The 20,692-nt window shown below is 38.7% G+C and overlaps 1 protein-coding gene across 1 annotated transcript in view; it reads right to left on the bottom strand.

Moving 5' to 3' along the window:
- The window catches only part of Dscam1 (Down syndrome cell adhesion molecule 1), a gene marked incomplete in the record, with an annotated part of 1,133,347 nt that overhangs the window by 298,815 nt on the left and 813,840 nt on the right, over positions 1–20,692 (bottom strand). The window contains 1 exon segment of the mRNA XM_070098007.1: positions 12,320–12,505. Coding sequence (XP_069954108.1) covers positions 12,320–12,505 — 186 coding nt within the window.

The following is a 20,692-nucleotide window of genomic DNA, read 5'->3' as shown; positions in this document are numbered from 1 at the left end:
TTCTTTCTTAGTTTTGATCTGCTGTGTCAACTTGCTTGTGTTGGTTGTTTGGATACTAGGTTGACTTTTTTGTGAACTGAAGCCATACTTTACCATATTATACTCTTAGAATGAAACATAAGAATACTATAAGAGGATGACATTGGTCATGATACTGTTGCCTAGAAAAATTGTATAACATAAATGTTTATTCAGACACTATAAAAGAAGGTTGTAGAATAAAATAATTATCCATCCAAACCTAAGTTCAAGTAGGAACTACTAAGTGTTATTTACAATAGAAGGTTATATACAATTAGTTCCAAGGACGAAGGTGTACATGTATATTCAAATGACGGGGGAAAAAAAAAAAAAAGGTGTTGAGTGATGCAGGTTAAACAATGCTATATTTATGGTGATGAAGCAACATCAATCTAAAACAGCATGATTTTCAGGACTACCATATTTACAGTACTGTATTATATTTGCAATTATATGCAGGAAAGATTTTTATCATGTTGAGCTTGTTCTCAGGTCTGGCTCAAGTTTACAGAATGGTTTAGGTCTCATCCATGAAAAATATTTGATGTCTTACTTTAAAATGGCTTCCATCAATTTATATTTCTCCAGCTTATTATTTTTTTATTTTATTATCACACTGGCCAATTCCCACCAAGGCAGGGTGGCCCGAAAAAGAAAAACTTTCACCATCATTCACTCCATCACTGTCTTGCCAGAAGGGTGCTTTACACTACAGTTTTTAAACTGCAACATTAACACCCCTCCTTCAGAGTGCAGGCACTGTACTTCCCATCTCCAGGACTCAAGTCCGGCCTGCCGGTTTCCCTGAACCCCTTCACAAATGTTACTTTGCTCACACTCCAACAGCATGTCAAGTATTAAAAACCATTTGTCTCCATTCACTCCTATCAAACACGCTCACGCATGCCTGCTGGAAGTCCAAGCCCCTCGCACACAAAACCTCCTTTACCCCCTCCCTCCAACCTTTCCTAGGCCGACCCCTACCCCGCCTTCCTTCCACTACAGACTGATACATTCTTGAAGTCACTCTGTTTCGCTCCATTCTCTCTACATGTCCGAACCACCTCAACAACCCTTCCTCAGCCCTCTGGACAACAGTTCTGGTAATACCGCACCTCCTCCTAACTTCCAAACTACGAATTCTCTGCATTATATTCACACCACACATTGCCCTCAGACATGACATTTCCACTGCCTCCAGCCTTCTCCTTGCTGCAACATTCATCACCCATGCTTCACACCCATATAAGAGCGTTGGTAAAACTATACTCTCATACATTCCCCTCTTTGCCTCCAAGGACAAAGTTCTTTGCCTCCACAGACTCCTAAGTGCTCCACTCACCCTTTTCCCCTCATCAATTCACCTCATCTTTCATAGACCCATCCGCTGACACGTCCACTCCCAAATATCTGAATACATTCACCTCCTCCATACTCTCTCCCTCCAATCTGATATCCAATCTTTCATCACCTAATCTTTTTGTTATCCTCATTACCTTACTCTTTCCTGTATTCACTTTTAATTTTCTTCTTTTGCACACCCTACCAAATTCATCCACCAATCTCTGCAACTTCTCTTCAGAATCTCCCAAGAGCACAGTGTCATCAGCAAAGAGCAACTGTGAAAACTTCCACTTTATGTGTGATTCTTCATCTTTTAACTCCACGCCTCTTGCCAAGACCCTCGCATTTACTTCTCTTACAACCCCATCTATAAATATATTAAGCACGGTGACATCACACATCCTTGTCTAAGGCCTACTTTTACTGGGAAATAATTTCCCTCTTTCCTACATACTCTAACTTGAGCCTCACTATCTAGCTTATTATGGTAAAATATTTTTAAAAATTAATAGTACAATATTTTCAATTAGCATTTAATGAATAATTTGACAAGTTACAACAAGAGATTAAAAAATTAGTTATCATTCCTTCTATTACATTAGTTTAACCCTGACTGCATTATGAGAGTTCAAGGGAATCTGACTAGTCTGTAAATGTCTTTATTTACATTGAAGAATGTTTCTGATTTGCTAAAGATTATTATTATTACATTCATGAGAAGTGCTCAACCAGTAAGGGTCATGTACTGCCTTTGGAAAATGGAAGGTATTCAGGTTGAGTCCAAGGAAGGGAAGGACAGGTTTAATTCCTGGAGGGGTAAAGATGGAGAGAGAAGTAAAATTCTCAAGCAAAAGAAACATTTTAGGAGGAATGTGAACTAAAGTTGCATAATCCCCTTGGGTAAAAAATTAGTCTATATTTAGTCTAATAACTTAATCAAAAAGTTAAACATAGTAATTATTATTTGTCATAATAATTTATGGACATAAAAAATTGCCAAACAAATGCTACTACAATATGAGAGAGAAAATCACTAATAAAATGCACCTTACCCTAGTATATACCAAATGTTATGAACCAAGATGGAATGTTAGTGGACTTGCATGTCACTAATATACAACACTTATTTGTTATACTGTATACTGCTGACATTAATGGTAAATCAGAGCATCATTTACAGGAAAAATAGGAAATATGCATTGTTTCATAAATACAGCCTCTCCTCACTTAGCAACTTACTCATTTACTGACGACTCTGACTTATGATGGGCTCTCTGACCAGTATGCATACCTAAATAATGTACAGGGTGTCCACAAAAACACTTCCTGATTTCAAACAGGTATAACATGCAACTTTATTGTAATAATCTTTCACAGTTAGTAGCTTCAGATGCAGGATTTCTATCAGTTTCATTTAGTATAGGGTAACATTAAAGGCAATGTGTGCCCCTCTGGTTGGTCAGCAAACACCCATGCGATAGTCCAGTTTGGTTCAGACACTCTGCAGCATATCTGGTGTTATCATGCGAACTGCTTCGGTGATAAAAATTTTCAGCTCCTCCAGGACTGCAGGTAGTGGTGGTACGTAAAGTGTGCTCTTCATGCACCCCCAAAAAAAGAAGTCACAAACAGTTAGGTCCAGTGACCTCTGCAAGTGGCCTGCGAGGTCACTGGACCTAACTCTTTGTGATTTCTTTCTTTGGGGGTACGTGACGAGCACAGTTTACATACCACCACTACCTGCAACCCTGGAGGAGCTGAAAATTTCAATCACTGAAACAGTTTGCATGATAACACCAGATATACTGCAGAGAGTCTGGACTGAACTGGACTATTGCACTGACGTTTGCCAAGCAACCAGAGGGGTGCACACTGAGTGCCTTTAATGCTACCCTATACCACATGAAACTAAATGAAATCTTGCATCTGAAGCTACTAACTCTGAAAGATTATTGCAATAAAGTTACATGTTACAGCTGTGAAAGATTATTGCAATAAAGTTACATGTTACAGTCGTTTGAAATCAGGGCGTGTTTTTATAGATACCCTGTACTATATTAGAGCTGACTACCTCAACATATTCTGTATATTACAGTATACAGTACACAACTGTAAACATTTAAAAATATACTAAAAATGTTATAAATGGTGCAAAGGTGACATTAAAATGGTCAACACAAACCTACTAACATTTTAGCATGCTCCTTACTTAGCGATGAATTCATTTACTTATGTGGTCACAAAATTTATTCAGGTATACACAAATACAGTTACATAGATTATCATATACAGCATATGTATAGAGAACCTAGGATAACCAAAAAAAGTCAGACAAAGTGGCTTATTTCCATTGGGGTCATAGGAGTGGAACTCTGTCATTAAGTGAGGAGAGGCTGTATAATGTCACATCTGTTTTTTGTTGATGTAAAAGTTACAAGACATTCTTCTTTGAGAAATGATTTACTATGAATGCTTAAATACAATATTGCACTGTACTATATTTAAACAAAGGTAGAAAAAATACGCTAACATTTTAGTTTAGTTACTTCAAATACATTTCAGTGGTTAACTACTAATAATTCCAGGAGCAGAGCTAAACTCAAAGCGGCTGTCTTCAGTACTTAGTATTAAGCCTAATGTGAAAACTTTTAAATTTTTCAGTGGCTGTGGTACTTTTGCAAACATTTCCACTCTGTTCCCTTCAAAAGGAAGCTTTGATACCAGCGAAGGGCTCTTGACTCAAAGAAATGGAGCTACCCTCCCTTTCCCCAGATAGAATCTTGATAGCCCCCCATTCCCCAAGGCATTGTATGATCCATATGGGTTTAGCTCTTCCTCAGGAAATAAACACAGTGGAACCTTGGTATGCGACCTTAATTCATTCCAGAAGGCTGTTCAAGTATCGCTCCGTCTGAGTACCGAACAAGTTCTTCCCAATCGATTTTCTCTTTGGATGGCTGTTATCACTAATCTTCATAGGCCCCATGGTGACTTTTTTATGTAAATACAAAAAAACACCAAAAACCGCCAAGAAACACGAAATAGTTTACAGCGAAGTTCTGGCAGGTCGAATTTGTTTGGTCGAGTGCTGAACTTTTTTTTTTTTAATACACTGAGGTCAGTGGTCACCTGCGGTCATACCTGCCTAAGCTCTTGGGAGTTAGCGTGGGGTGTTACCAAGCACCATGACTTCTTGTAGTGTTTTAGAATCTCAGGTTCAAGTGTTGAAGGAGATTCTACTTCTTCAGGAGGAAAATAGGAAGCTGAAGCTTCACATAGATGAGTTTGGGAGCGAGTGTGAGAAGGATTTAGCTGGTAAGGAGGAAATGGTCACCAGCAGTGATAGTGGCAGCTGCTTTAAGTGGCAAGTGGTTCACAGTTCAGGAAGGAAGATGAGGAGAGTTAATCGAGAAGATGTGAAGGTAGGAAATCGATTCTTTGTTCTCCAAGACGAGTGTACTTCAGTGGTTAGTGAGATTGAAGGTACCACTAAGTCCCCTGCTAATCAAGGTAAGAATATTTTAATAGTAGGCGATTCTCAGGTAAGATATATGGACCGTGCATTTTGTAACAGAGACAGAAAGGTCAGACAGAGAGTGTGTCTTCCTGGAGCTGGTCTTGGTGACATAGTCAGCAGGTTAGATAATATTATGGCAGGTAATGGGAACAAGCCCATTATCTGTCTTAGTGCTGGGGGTAATGACACTGGGAAGGGCAGGAGAGAGGAGCTGCTGGATAAGTACAGGTCAGCCATAGAAGTAGTTAGGTCTAAGGGAGGGATCCCAGTCAAATGTAGCATCTTGCCTAGAAAGGGAGTGGGCAATGAATGGATGTCTAGGGCAATTGGTATAAATTGCTGGCTAGACAAGTACTGCAAGGAACTTGTAATCCCATTCATTGATAACTGAGACCTATTCTTTGGCAAACGTAATATGTACGCAAGGGATGGGGTTCATCTCTCTGGGGATGGAGTGGTTGCATTAGCCAATTCAATTGAGAGGGTAATTGATGATTTGTCTAGGAATTTAAACTGATAGATTATAGAGGTATGGGTGTTTGTGGGAAACAATCAGGCCGCAGCATTAGGGTTAAAAACAGCAGTTATTACCAGGATACCTCAGGGATATGTTTAAAAGACAATATTCAAAATAAAGTTCCTAGTAATGGCAAATCAACTGATCAACAAACAGAGAGAGAGAGTAGAGGGCAACGAGTGACTAGCTCCCTTAAGGTTTACTATACAAATAGTAGGAGTCTAAGAAATAAGATAGATGAGCTAAGATTAATTGCAAGTGTAGGTAATATAGATATTATTGCTATAACAGAGACCTGGTTCAACCTGAAAGATAGAGAAATGCCTTCTGAATGCAACATACAGGGTTATAAACTATTCCACACTGATAGGGTCAACAGTAAGGGTGGTGGAGTGGCGATGTATGTCTGAGAAAATTTAAATTGTTGTCTTAGACATGATATAAGATTAGAAACATCGAACACAGAATCTGTTTGGCTACAGTTTTTCCAGGGACGTGACAAATTAATTTTGGGTGTGATTTATAGGCCCCCAAACCTTGATAGGGAGGGCAGTAAGCTGTTATGGGACAAAATTCATAAGGCATCTAGATATGAAAATGTTGTGATAACAGGAGATTTTAACTTTAGACAAATTGATTGGAACAATACGACAGGAAATTCTGAGCCTAGTGACTTTCTTGATATGGTTCAGGATTGCTTTTTAGAACAGTTTGTGACAGAACCAACTAGAGGAAACAATCTGCTTGACTTGGTTCTTGCCAACAAAGAGTCACTAATTAATAATCTTGAGATTAATGATGAGCTTGGGGAAAGTGATCACAAATCACTTAGTTTCAATATATCATGGAATTACCCAGAAAACTGCAATCAAATCTCTGTCCCAGATTTTCGCTTGGCCGATTTCATGGGACTGAAAAATTACCTGGGGTAAGCTAAGTTGGGATGTCCTGACTATGGGTCAGGTAGGTGATCTTGGTTGCCAATATGACGTTTTTCAGAGCATAGTTCTAGCTGCCCGGACAACTTTTGTTCCAAGTAGGGAAATTAGATCTAACAAAAATGATCCCAAATGGATGAACAATAGATTAAAACATCTTGTTGGTCCAAAGAGAGGCATATATAGGCGTATCAAAAAAGGGGATGGGCAGTTAAGAAATCAATATATTCAATTAGAGAGAGAAATAAAAAAAAGGAATAAGAAAAGCAAAAAGGGATTATGAGGCTAAGGTCACAAGGGATTCAAAGACTAACCCAAAAGGGTTCTTTCAGGTATACAGAAGTAAGATTAGGGACAAGATTGGCCCACTTAAGAGTAACTCTGGTCAGATCACTGACAGTGATAAGGATATGTGTGAAATTCTCAATACCTACTTCCTCTCAGTTTTCACCCAGGAAAATACTAGCGATATTCCTGAAATAATAGATTATGTAGAACAGGATAATTTACTATGTACGATTGCGGTAAATAGTGACATGGTCCTCAGATGAATAGAGAAACTAAAACCTAACAAATCCCCAGGTCCTGATGAACTGTTTGCAAGGGTGTTAAAGGAATGTAAAGAGGAACTTAGCATACCTTAGGCTAATCTTTTTAACATATCACTACAAACTGGCATAGTGCCTGATAACTGGAAAATGGCAAATGTAATACCTATTTACAAGGCAGGCGACAGGTCCTTGGCTTCGAACTATAGACCAATAAGCCATACCTCCATAGTGGGAAAATTTATGGAATCAATAATTGCCGAAGCAATTCGTAGCCATCTTGATAGGCACTATGGAATCAATAATTGCCGAAGCAATTCGTAGCCATCTTGATAGGCACAGAGTGATTAATGAATCTCAACATGGTTTTACAAAGGGGCATTCCTGTCTTACGAATTTACTAATTTTTTCACTAAGGTGTTTGAGAGGTAGATCATGGTAATGAATATGATATGGTGTATATGGACTTCAGTAAGGCTTTCGACAGAGTTCCACACCAGAGGCTATTGAGGAAACTAAAGGCACACGGAATAGGAGAAATTTTTTCCTGGATAGAGGCATGGCTGACAAATAGGCAGCAGAGTGTTTGCATAAATGGAGAGAAATCAGAATAGGGGTACATCACAAGCGGTGTTCCTCAGGGGTCAGTGTTGGGCCCATTGTTGTTCACAATTTACATAAACGACATAGATGAGGGAATAAATAGCGACATAAGCAAATTTGCTGATGACACCAAAATAGGCCGTCCAATTCATTCTAATGAGGACACTAGAGCACTCCAGGATGATTTGAATAGACTGATGCAATGGTCGGAGAAGTGGCAGATGCAGTTTAATATTGACAAATGCAAAGTTCTAAATGTTGGACAGTTAAATAACCATGCCACATATAAACTAAATAATGTAGATCTTAATACTACTGATTGCGAAAAGGATTTAGGAGTTCTGGTTAGCAGTGCATTAGTGTTCGCAATAAAGCTAACAGATTTCTTGGCTTCATATCTAGAAGTATAAATAATAGAAGTCCTCAGGTTGTTCTTCAACTCTACATATCCTTGGTTAGGCCTCATTTAGACTATGCTGCTCAGTTCTGGTCACCGTATTACAGAATGGATATAAATGCTCTGGAAAACGTACAGAGGATGACAAAGATGATCCCATGTATCAGAAATCTTCCCTATGAGGATAGACTGAGGGCCCTGAATCTGCACTCTCGAAAGGCGTAGAATCAGGGGGGATATGATCGAGGTGTATAAATGGAAAACAGGAATAAATAAAGGGGATGTAAATAGCATGCTGAAAATTTCCCGCCAAGGCAGGACTCGCAGCAATGGTTTCAAGTTGGAAAAATTCAGATTCAGGAAGGATATAGGAAAGCACTGGTTTGGCAATAGAGTCGTGGATGAGTGGAACAAACTCCCAAGTACAGTGTAGTTTTAAAAATAGGTTAGATAAATACATGAGTGGGTGTGGGTGGGTGTGAGTTGGACCTGATTAGCTTGTGCTGCTGTGTCTGGTGCCGTGCTCCATCCTTGAGTGGTGGTGACCAGACTGGGTTGGTCATTGGGCTAATTTGGGGGGGAGGGGATGGGCCTGTTCTGCATGGGTCAGTAGGCCTGCTGCAGTGTTCCTTCTTTCTTCTTCTTTCTTATGAGTAGGGAGATGGTCATATACCGAGGTTTCACTGTAGATCTGTTTCTTAATTTATAGGTATGACCTCTTGATAAGTCAGTTGATGGGGTTAGGAAACCTTCCTTGTCAATTCTTTTATATATTTTCATATTGTTAAATGTGGTAGTACAGTGGACCCTCGACCAATGATTGCATTGATTAACGATAAAATCGGGTAACGATATGTTCTTGCATAAAAACATTGGCTCGACCAACGATGAAAAACTCGGTTAAGGACATTCATCCCGAATGTGTCCGCCTGTCCGTCCAGCCTGAGAGCCTCAGCTGCCCTGCCTTCAGCTAGTATGCAATTGTTTACAAGCCAGGGTGGACAGTTCCACACATACTTTTGATACATTTTGTATTATTCCATTGTTTTTAGTGCTTGTAACTGCTAAATAAGCCACCATGGGCCCAAAGAAAGCTTCTAGTGCCAACTCTGTGGTAAAAAAGGTGAGAAATACTATCGTACAACCATCAGCTGCTACTGTACCACAGTCAGCTGCTGCTGCACCACTGTCAGCTGCTGCTGCACCACTGTCAGCTGTTGCTGCACCACCGTCAGCTGTTGCTGCACCACAGTCAGCTACTGCTGTACTATGGTCAGCTGTTGCTGCACCACAGTCAGCTGCTGCTGCACCACAGTCAGCTGCTGCTGCACCATCATCAGCTGCTGCTGCACCACCATCAGCTGTACTACTCGAAGATGTGGAGAGTGTGCTGTTGGTGTGGCTTCACGAGAAACAGCTACCCAGGATAACCCAAGAAAGTCAGTGTGTCATTGAGGACTGTCTAACTTATTTCCATTGGGGTCCTTAATCTTGTCTCCCAGGATGCGACCCACACCAGTCGACTAACACCCAGGTGAACAGGAAAAATGCCTGTAACTCGTGCTCATATTGGTGAACTTAAGGCCAGCAAAGGTTGGTTTGAGAGATTTAAGAATCATAGTGGCATACACAGTGTGATAAGGCATGGTGAAGCTGAAAAATTCCAACCTCAACAAGTGTTCAATTGTGACAAAACAGGCCTGTTCTGGAAGAAAATGCCAAACAGGACCTACATTACTCAGGAGGAAAATGCACTCCCAGGACACAAGCCTATGAAAGACAGGCTAACTCTCATGTTTTATTGTAATGTTAGTGGGGATTGCAAAGTGAAGCCTTTACCCATGTATCACTCTGAAAATCCCAGAGTGTTCAAGAAAAATAGTGTCTCATCACTCATCAATACTTTTCAATAAAGGCAAGTGTCATTTTAGTACTTATGTATTTATTGTGCATGTCTCATTGTTTTCTTTGTAGGGAAATGTATATTTCATGTAAAAAAAAATAATTTTTTTTAATACTTTTGGGTGTCTGGAATGGATTAATTGGATTTCCATTATTTCTTATGGGGAAAATTAATTCAGCTAACAATAAATTCGGCTAAGGACAAGCTATCTGGAACGGATTAAAATCGTTAGTCGAGGGTCCACTGTAATGTCATCATCTTTTCCTCCTATCAGCCAAAGATGGCATATCCAATGCTTTCACTCTCTATTCTTAACTTGTATTTTTTTTCCCCTATGGTAATCATTTAGTAACTTGTCTTTGAACATTTCCTATCTTGCTCACATAATACAGTGGACCCCCGGTTTATGATCAGCTCCCAATGCGACCAATTATGTAAGTGTATTTATGTAAGTGCATTTGTATGTGTATGTTTGGGAGTCTGAAATGGACTAATCTAATTCACAATATTCCTTATGGGAACAAATTCGGTCAGAACTGGCACCTGAACATACTTCTGGAATGAAATAATATCGTAAACCGGGGGTCCACTGTATTTTGGTGCCTCCACAATATCAATGCTGCATACTCCAGTTTTTATCCAAGTTTTGTCAATTATAACTTTTGAGTATTTTCCCATCCAAATACCTGAATGATGTTCTAATTTTTGCTATTACTCCACAGGAGTTTCTACTAATGTCAGTATCTAACAAATGAATTGGATGATAACCTGAAATTGTGATTTTATTTTATTATTATTTTTTTATTATCACACCGGCCGATTCCCACCAAGGCAGGGTGGCCCGAAAAAGAAAAACTTTCACCATCATTCACTCCATCACTGTCTTGCCAGAAGGGTGCTTTACACTACAGTTTTTAAACTGCAACATTAACATTATAGATGATTTGGTAACTGTAAACAGCACTGTTCAACAATTATGAATTTTTGCTCTATACAGCCTTTCCTCATTTAGTGACATACCTGTTTACCGACCACTTGGACTTATGACCAGCTCTCCAACCAGTATGCAACCTAGGTAATGTATATTAGAGGTGATTTTCTCTATTCTGCTTATTACAGTACAGTGGTACACCTCGAGTTTCAGCCATAATTCGTTCCAGAAAGCTGTTTGCGTGCCGTTACTGAACGAGTTTGTTCCCATAAGGAATAGTGTAAATTAGATTAGTCCGTTTAAGACCCCCAAAAATACACTTAAAAAAACACTTACAAAAATACACTTACATAATTGCTCAAGTTGGGAGGTGTTCGAAATTCGAGGTGCCACTGCATATAGTACACTACTGTATAAACATTTAAAAATACATATACTAAAAATGTTATAAATGGTGAAAAGGTGATATTAAAAGTAATATCTAAAGACAGTTGACACAAACCACTACCAGTACAGTATGCTCCTCACTTAATGACTAATTTGCTTACCAACCTACTCTTTGGAAATGAACTTGGTCAGTAAGTGAGGAGAGGCTGTAAGTGTTATATTATTTGGAGTTCTAGCTCAAGGGCCTGCCTTTTAACATTTAATCAACCGTCATGGTTTAGCCTCAATCTATCCACTTCTAAATCTCTGGAATTAAGACTCAAATATAATTTTTTCAATACATTTACAATGTGGAAGTACCATCTAGCATCTTTTGGTACACATTCTCAGTCATGTTAACTATTTAATCCTTTAAGTTTAGATTTCAACATGCACATATGAAGTGATAATTCAAAACATACCTGATGTTTTTCAAAACATTACAGGCATACTTATGACTTCATAATTGGATTATTCAATTTTATATAACTACTTATGAAAAGTTCTCTCATAGGTTGGGTTTGCATGGTTTAATTATTGTGAATTCAAGATAAGCATTTTAGGGAGTGAGTATGGCCAGCGCAACAGGAGACAATAAGTTATAAATTTCACTTATGATGTCATAAGTACATATCTTGCTTAAATCTGGAAAAAAATTAAATATGCTATGACTTGCCAATTCATCTATGTATGTTGAAATCCCTACTTATGTCAGCAACTAACTAGTGAATCAGACAATAAGCTAAAAGTGTATTTACACTGTGAGTTTGCCTTAATTTCTATTAATTATGCTTGATGTTAGTATATAAGTGAATTGCATCTTTAATGGCCCTTATGCAGTCAATAAACCTCAAACCTACAAAACTAATATTCTTGTCCTGTGTCCATCTATATTAGCAGGAGGTCCTTGTCTATTTTGCATGTCATGACTGTCTTCTCTTCAAATGTACTCTTCCAGTGTAATGAGGTTCATAGATTTTCTTATTACTTAATTAAAATATTGCAGAATATTTTATTTATGTAAATTTAGGACTAAATATTTCACCTAAAATGCAGAATAATTTTGACACAATTGACTGTCAGCTGTATACAGTACACAAAAAATATGTCCAAGATTAATATTTGGAGGGGAACAGGATCTTGGTTACAGGTTGCGGGATGGCCTTAGCCTCACCTCGCAGTCTCAAGTTCTCAATGCCGTTCTTGCGACGAGTAACTGCTACACAGATGACAACAATGCCCACAATGATGACGACAATGGTAGCAATGACAGGAACCAGGACATTGAGATCCAGCCACTTCGGCCACCAATCAGGAAGCCAGGTTACGTGTCTCTCCATGACATTCGGCGGCAACGTGGCTGCAAACAACACAATGACATAATGGCTTTGTCAAGCCTCCAGGTTTACTCGAAGACTTGCCAGGAGCAGAACCAGAACTTGGCCAGCAGGGGTCTCCATATGCATCTACATCTTTGAAACACTCTTGTGATGCTTTATAAATAAGAAGCTGTATATACACAGCTTCTACAGCCAAGAATGAATTAGCACCCAAACTGTCTTACCTGTATTTATGCTGAAAAACCTGTTTGGAGTGATGAAAAGACAGTGAAGCTGAGAGCCGGAAAGAGAGCCAGAAGATAAGAATCAAAGTAGAACATGCAAATGAAGATGCTAATCTCGTGAGATTAGGCAATATTCAAGGATCACATTCTCTTGCCCTTACCAAATTTTCCATTTGCAATTTTTGTTTTAAACTATATCAGATTCAAGAATGCTACACTCTTCATAATTATCACTCTTTTTTTCTGCACAGTAGGTGAAACAGATTTAAAAGACAAGACTAATGATCCTGAATATTAAGATTAGCACCTCCACCACTGGTCATACCTTTGATGGGGGCATTGCGACCTCTTAGATAGCAGATTATAACGATGGCCAAAACGATGACGACTACAGCCGAGACCACAGGAACGATGAGGTTTAAGTTGAGGTAGAGCGGGAGGCCTCCAGCCCCGAAGGCAGGCACTTCACGAGCCGGGGCAATAGTACCTGCAACACCGCACGCTCAGCAGCCTGGCGCCATCAACACCCAAGGAACAAGCTGCCAAGGCTCTACAAGTTGTCTTATGCATCTATCAACATTTAGGTCCTGGTTTATAACCAAATTTTTGGTGATTTATGAATATTGATTACATTTTGTAAATACATTAAAATACAATAATGAAGTTATGAACTTAACAAAATAATTAAATGAGTTTTAACTAATAATGTTTCATTACAAATAGTGGTCACCAGTTGGGCTATTTATTTTTATAAATTTGAATGTTTTATAATTCTTTCTATATATTTCCTAAACATTATCCTTCTTGCACATATTTTTCATTACTCATCTCTTCCACTGGAATGCTATTAAGTATTTACAACTATAGATAAGAGAAGTACTCACGTACGGAGAGAGAGCAAAGCTTAAGTTTTATAACCCGTGTCATAAAAAATATTAGGATTTTAAATGAATGTCAAATTATTATATTACAATTAAAAAATGCTTTACTGATTCACTAAAAACTGCTCAAATTACTGTTTTTAAAAGTTTGTGTTAATCTTCAATGCATAACTGCATATATACATATACAGTGGTACCTTGATTTACGAGTGCTCAAACTTACGAGTTTTCAGAGTTATGAGCCATTGCTCGGTGATTTTTTGCTTTCAGTTGCGAGCCAAAATCCGAGTTACGAGCGAGTTTCAGATACACCGCCACTAGTTGGCAGCAAATCTGAAGTCAAATCCAACTTTGTACCCAGAGAAATATCGGGCATTTCATACTATCCCACATGCTCTTCCAAGACGTAACTAGAAGGATAATACTCCCACACTAATTCCAGATTGTATTGAGGCACCTCGTCCCTTGTTTGGTTAATGTGTAAATCCAAGGAAGAGGTAACCTCCATTTCAACACTCAGAGTTTTTCCAGAAACATTAAGGAAGGCTTCCAGATATTTACATGCCTCAAGGAGGTTCCTTCAGTGGGTGGAGTAGTGATGGTGGTGGGTGGAGTAGAGATGGTGGTGGGTGGAAATAGTGATGGTGGTAGGTGTAGTAGTGAAGGCAGTAGATGGAGTAGTGATAATGGTGGGTGGAGTAGAGATGGTGGTGGGTGGAAATAGTGAGGGTGGTGGGTGTAGTAGTGAAGGCAGTAGATGGAGTAGTGATAATGGTGGGTGGAGTAGAGATGGTGGTGGGTGTAGTAGTGAAGAGTGTAGCGAGTAAGTTAAGTGATTAAATGACAGAGTCTATGACGAAAAAAAATTGTTTTTTTTTTTCAGGGGCTGGAACGGATTAATGGCATTTCAATTAATTTCAGTGAGGAAAACTGATTTGATATACATGTACAAGCAAACTGAGTTATGAGCTAGGTCACGGAACGAATTAAACTCGTACGTCAAGGTACCACTCTGTGTGTGTGTGTGTGTGTGTGTGTGTGTGTGTGTGTGTGTGTGTGTGTGTGTGTGTGTGTGTGTGTGTGTGTGTGTGTGTGTGTGTGTGTGTGTGTGTGTGTGTGTGTGTGTGTGTGTGTGTATGTGTGTGTGTGTGTGTGTGTGTGTGTGTGTGTGTGTGTGTGTGTGTGTGTGTGTGTGTGTGTGTGTGTGTGTGTGTGTGTGTGTGTAATTCAATAGCTAATAAAAAATATACCCATTTAAAAAATTTATATTGCTCAGTTTTGTTTCCATATTAAGGCACACAACTATTTCAGATACAGATGTTTAAGATTTTCTCATATTTCAGCAATTCAAAATAAATGATCAGACTAAAACTACTGAACAGATTTCAGTTTACCAAAGATGATCACATCTGTAATGACACAATCATTAGAGTAAAACATTACCAATTATTTCTTGACAACAAAAATATGCACTGTGAGCCCTTTTAAGCTGTCACTGATAGACAATTTTACTATGAGTGATCTTATAAAAGACCTTTCTGTAAACAGACTGCAAATGACTACTTGTAATACTGACAACTGGTAAGATATCCACATTCAGTGTTTTTCTGTACCCTAACCTGGCTGTTCAAAAAAAAAAAAAAAAAAAAAAAATTGTAGACAGAAATCATGAAAAAGCTATAATGCAAAATAATGGAAAAATATGTTACAGGAGAGCCAGGTTTGAGAACAGTTTGCAAATGTGGATGGAATTATTAGTAACTTGGCCACGCTTTTGAGATGTTAAGATGCTTGGTTGCCTTACAGGTACTAATGCTCGTTGGTCAGTTTGCTACCAACAGTCCAGGTCAAACAGGGTCACTTATAAAATAGTTTAGCCGCCTTAACTACTTGCAGCTGAATACCTGATTCACAGCACTCTCCAGATGGTGAGTCTTGTCCCATTAGTTATTCTCTAAAACTTGCAAACTTGATAAAAATAAATTGCCACATGTGCATGTGTTAGGCAAATGAATATTTTACAGGTATGATATCACCTGGATTGTCTGCTATCACTTGGTAATAAATGTGAGTGGCCATCAAGTAAATGTGGAATATACATGACTGACCAGGTTTTCTCTGAACTGAAAGTGACACACTGTTACTTGTTAGTTGATACACACAAGCACTGAGAGTAGGTGAATCAGTCACAAATAGCAGCACAACACTGCAGCCAGTACACCAAGTTAGCATATACAAATTATTTAGCATGTAACACACATTTAAATGCCATATAAGTATCAATTTAAATTTATGATAATGGAAACAAAATTACAGTAAATTAAGAAAAAATAAAACAGTTTAATAGTTCAAAATCAAAATTTTTACCAGTAATAAAAGTGATTCATCTTCTTTCAGTTTAGAAAATGCAGGGTGATAGAGGCAGCTTCAGTGTAAATACTGCATGCTCCCCAATCATATGCACTTGCATATAATTACTGATAATTAAAAAAAGATGCATTGCAAGTCCTTTATCAGCAACTAAATCAAGATTACACAATACATTCTACATGTTATGTAAGATAAGTGTTATTATATCTTCCAAATTCTGTAAACAACACACTAAAACTGATTTTTGTCAGTCTGAATATCTTTAGTATTTCATCAACAAAAATTCATTGTAATGTATTGGAGCATCTATTGTTCTCAGTGTAATGCTACGTGATGGATATTTTGTGTTGAATCTTCCCTGTAAATAAATCTCATAAAGGGTTATGCTGCATAATATTCTATCAGTGGACTTTTGTCCTCTAGCTCACACACACTTATAGAAGTGCTTCAGCTCTCCATATCTATAAGTTGACGATTTGGAAAGGAAAATAGTTTTACTTTTCATGGTCTGAATAACAATTTGACATTTGAGAGATTAAAGCATTGTAACTATTAGATTGGTATAAGCAAACATTTGCTCAGAGTTATATAGTTACAAGATCCTCATGTTTTCTTTAACAAGTTTAGGTGAATCATTGTGGTGGTCTTGATGTTGTTAGAGTCCCAGATCAACCTGAAAATTCTCATCACTGATATATAAACTCCTGGTACTTGAACCAATGAGATTTTTAAAATCACTGAATATGAAACTGAGTACAGGCCATCCCTGATTAATATATTGGTTACATTTCAATAACAAAATCTTCAAGTTAATTTTTGTAAAGCAAACATTAGAGTCAAATCCCGAAATTCGCGTGCTTTGTAATTCACGTAATTCAGTTACACAATGATTTTACTTAAGGCCATTTAGCTTGGTGACTGCTGTCTTTTAGCATGGTGCATGACCCTTAAACTGAAAACCAACCATAGGATTGCATTCAATATATACTCATTCTTTTTAATAAATGTAAGTACTATTAAGATTAGAGCAAAATCTGAAAGAATTATGGCCAGTAAACTTCTAAATAAATCAGAAGGGAAATTTCCTAATATGCACGGCTTCAGAATTCCTGTCGCTTCCACATGAATTATGGGGTTCAACTGTATTCTAAAATAGCCTTCCACTGTATAAAGTGATATAATGTATTTCAAAGATAAAATAAATTGGCCCTAAAACAAGATTTAAATGAAAATTTAAACACAAAATGCAACATTATACTGTACAAGTAAATCAAGCTTCGTGTTTTGATATAAAAAATCATTATGCAGCCACTAAATCATGAGGGAATATCTTTGATATGAACCCCTTTAATATATAATATGCAGTACAACACAGTTGCAGTGGGTCCCTACTGCCTCACTAGCCAATAGTTATCACTGTACTGTAGTGCTACTTGAGGATGTATGAGGATAACAGTACCAACCTGCACAGCCTTCACTTGAAAAATACTCAAAACTTAACCCTTTGACTGTTTTGGTCGTATATATACGTCTTACGAGCCACCGTTTTTGACGTATATTTTTATTATCACACCGGCCGATTCCCACCAAGGCAGGGTGGCCCGAAAAAGAAAAACTTTCACCATCATTCACTCCATCACTGTCTTGCCAGAAGGGTGCTTTACACTACAGTTTTTAAACTGCAACATTAACACCCCTCCTTCAGAGTGCAGGCACTGTACTTCCCATCTCCAGGACTCAAGTCCGGCCTGCCGGTTTCCCTGAATCCCTTCATAAATGTTACTTTGCTCACACTCCAACAGCACGTCAAGTATTAAAAACCATTTGTCTCCATTCACTCCTATCAAACACGCTCACGCATGCCTGCTGGAAGTCCAAGCCCCTCGCACACAAAACCTCCTTTACCCCCTCCCTCCAACCCTTCCTAGGCCGACCCCTACCCCGCCTTCCTTCCACTACAGACTGATACACTCTTGAAGTCATTCTGTTTCGCTCCATTCTCTCTACATGTCCGAACCACCTCAACAACCCTTCCTCAGCCCTCTGGACAACAGTTTTGGTAATCCCGCACCTCCTCCTAACTTCCAAACTACGAATTCTCTGCATTATATTCACACCACACATTGCCCTCAGACATGACATCTCCACTGCCTCCAGCCTTCTCCTCGCTGCAACATTCATCACCCACGCTTCACACCCATATAAGAGCGTTGGTAAAACTATACTCTCATACATTCCCCTCTTTGCCTCCAAGGACAAAGTTCTTTGTCTCCACAGACTCCTAAGTGCACCACTCACTCTTTTTCCCTCATCAATTCTATGATTCACCTCATCTTTCATAGACCCATCCGCTGACACGTCCACTCCCAAATATCTGAATACGTTCACCTCCTCCATACTCTCTCCCTCCAATCTGATATTCAATCTTTCATCACCTAATCTTTTTGTTATCCTCATAACCTTACTCTTTCCTGTATTCACCTTTAATTTTCTTCTTTTGCACACCCTACCAAATTCATCCACCAATCTCTGCAACTTCTCTTCAGAATCTCCCAAGAGCACAGTGTCATCAGCAAAGAGCAGCTGTGACAACTCCCACTTTGTGTGTGATTCTTTATCTTTTAACTCCACGCCTCTTGCCAAGACCCTCGCATTTACTTCTCTTACAACCCCATCTATAAATATATTAAACAACCACGGTGACATCACACATCCTTGTCTAAGGCCTACTTTTACTGGGAAAAAATTTCCCTCTTTCCTACATACTCTAACTTGAGCCTCACTATCCTCGTAAAAACTCTTCACTGCTTTCAGTAACCTACCTCCTACACCATACACTTGCAACATCTGCCACATTGCCCCCCTATCCACCCTGTCATACGCCTTTTCCAAATCCATAAATGCCACAAAGACCTCTTTAGCCTTATCTAAATACTGTTCACTTATATGTTTCACTGTAAACACCTGGTCCACACACCCCCTACCTTTCCTAAAGCCTCCTTGTTCATCTGCTATCCTATTCTCCGTCTTACTCTTAATTCTTTCAATTATAACTCTACCATACACTTTACCAGGTACACTCAACAGACTTATCCCCCTATAATTTTTGCACTCTCTTTTATCCCCTTTGCCTTTATACAAAGGAACTATGCATGCTCTCTGCCAATCCCTAGGTACCTTACCCTCTTCCATACATTTATTAAATAATTGCACCAACCACTCCAAAACTATATCCCCACCTGCTTTTAACATTTCTATCTTTATCCCATCAATCCCGGCTGCCTTACCCCCTTTCATTTTACCTACTGCCTCACGAACTTCCCCCACACTCACAACTGGCTCTTCCTCACTCCTACAAGATGTTATTCCTCCTTGCCCTATACACGAAATCACAGCTTCCCTATCTTCATCAACATTTAACAATTCCTCAAAATATTCCTTCCATCTTCCCAATACCTCTAACTCTCCATTTAATAACTCTCCTCTCCTATTTTTAACTGACAAATCCATTTGTTCTCTAGGCTTTCTTAACTTGTTAATCTCACTCCAAAACTTTTTCTTATTTTCAACAAAATTTGTTGATAACATCTCACCCACTCTCTCATTTGCTCTCTTTTTACATTGCTTCACCACTCTCTTAACTTCTCTCTTTTTCTCCATATACTCTTCCCTCCTTGCATCACTTCTACTTTGTAAAAACTTCTCATATGCTAACTTTTTCTCCCTTACTACTCTCTTTACATCATCATTCCACCAATCGCTCCTCTTCCCTCCTGCACCCACTTTCCTGTAACCACAAACTTCTGCTGAACACTCTAACACTACATTTTTAAACCTACCCCATACCTCTTCGACCCCATTGCCTATGCTCTCATTAGCCCATCTATCCTCCAATAGCTGTTTATATCTTACCCTAACTGCCTCCTCTTTTAGTTTATAAACCTTCACCTCTCTCTTCCCTGATGCTTCTATTCTCCTTGTATCCCATCTACCTTTTACTCTCAGTGTAGCTACAACTAGAAAGTGATCTGATATATCTGTGGCCCCTCTATAAACATGTACATCCTGAAGTCTACTCAACAGTCTTTTATCTACCAATACATAATCCAACAAACTACTGTCATTTCGCCCTACATCATATCGTGTATACTTATTTATCCTCTTTTTCTTAAAATATGTATTACCTATAACTAAACCCCTTTCTATACAAAGTTCAATCAAAGGGCTCCCATTATCATTTACACCTGGCACCCCAAACTTACCTACCACACCCTCTCTAAAAGTTTCTCCTACTTTAGCATTCAAGTCCCCTACCACAATTACTCTCTCACTTGGTTCAAAGGCTCCTATACATTCACTTAACATCTCCCAAAATCTCTCTCTCTCCTCTGCATTCCTCTCTTCTCCAGGTGCATACACGCTTATTATGACCCACTTCTCGCATCCAACCTTTACTTTAATCCACATAATTCTTGAATTTACACATTCATATTCTCTTTTCTCCTTCCATAACTGATCATTTAACATTACTGCTACCCCTTCCTTTGCTCTAACTCTCTCAGATACTCCAGATTTAATCCCATTTATTTCCCCCCACTGAAACTCTCCTACCCCCTTCAGCTTTGTTTCGCTTAGGGCCAGGACATCCAACTTCTTTTCATTCATAACATCAGCAATCATCTGTTTCTTGTCATCCGCACTACATCCACGCACATTTAAGCAACCCAGTTTT

Source organism: Cherax quadricarinatus, chromosome 4 (genome assembly GCF_038502225.1).
Source record: "Cherax quadricarinatus isolate ZL_2023a chromosome 4, ASM3850222v1, whole genome shotgun sequence".
NCBI lineage: Eukaryota > Metazoa > Arthropoda > Malacostraca > Decapoda > Parastacidae > Cherax > Cherax quadricarinatus.
This window is presented reverse-complemented; position numbering and strand designations above follow the sequence as displayed.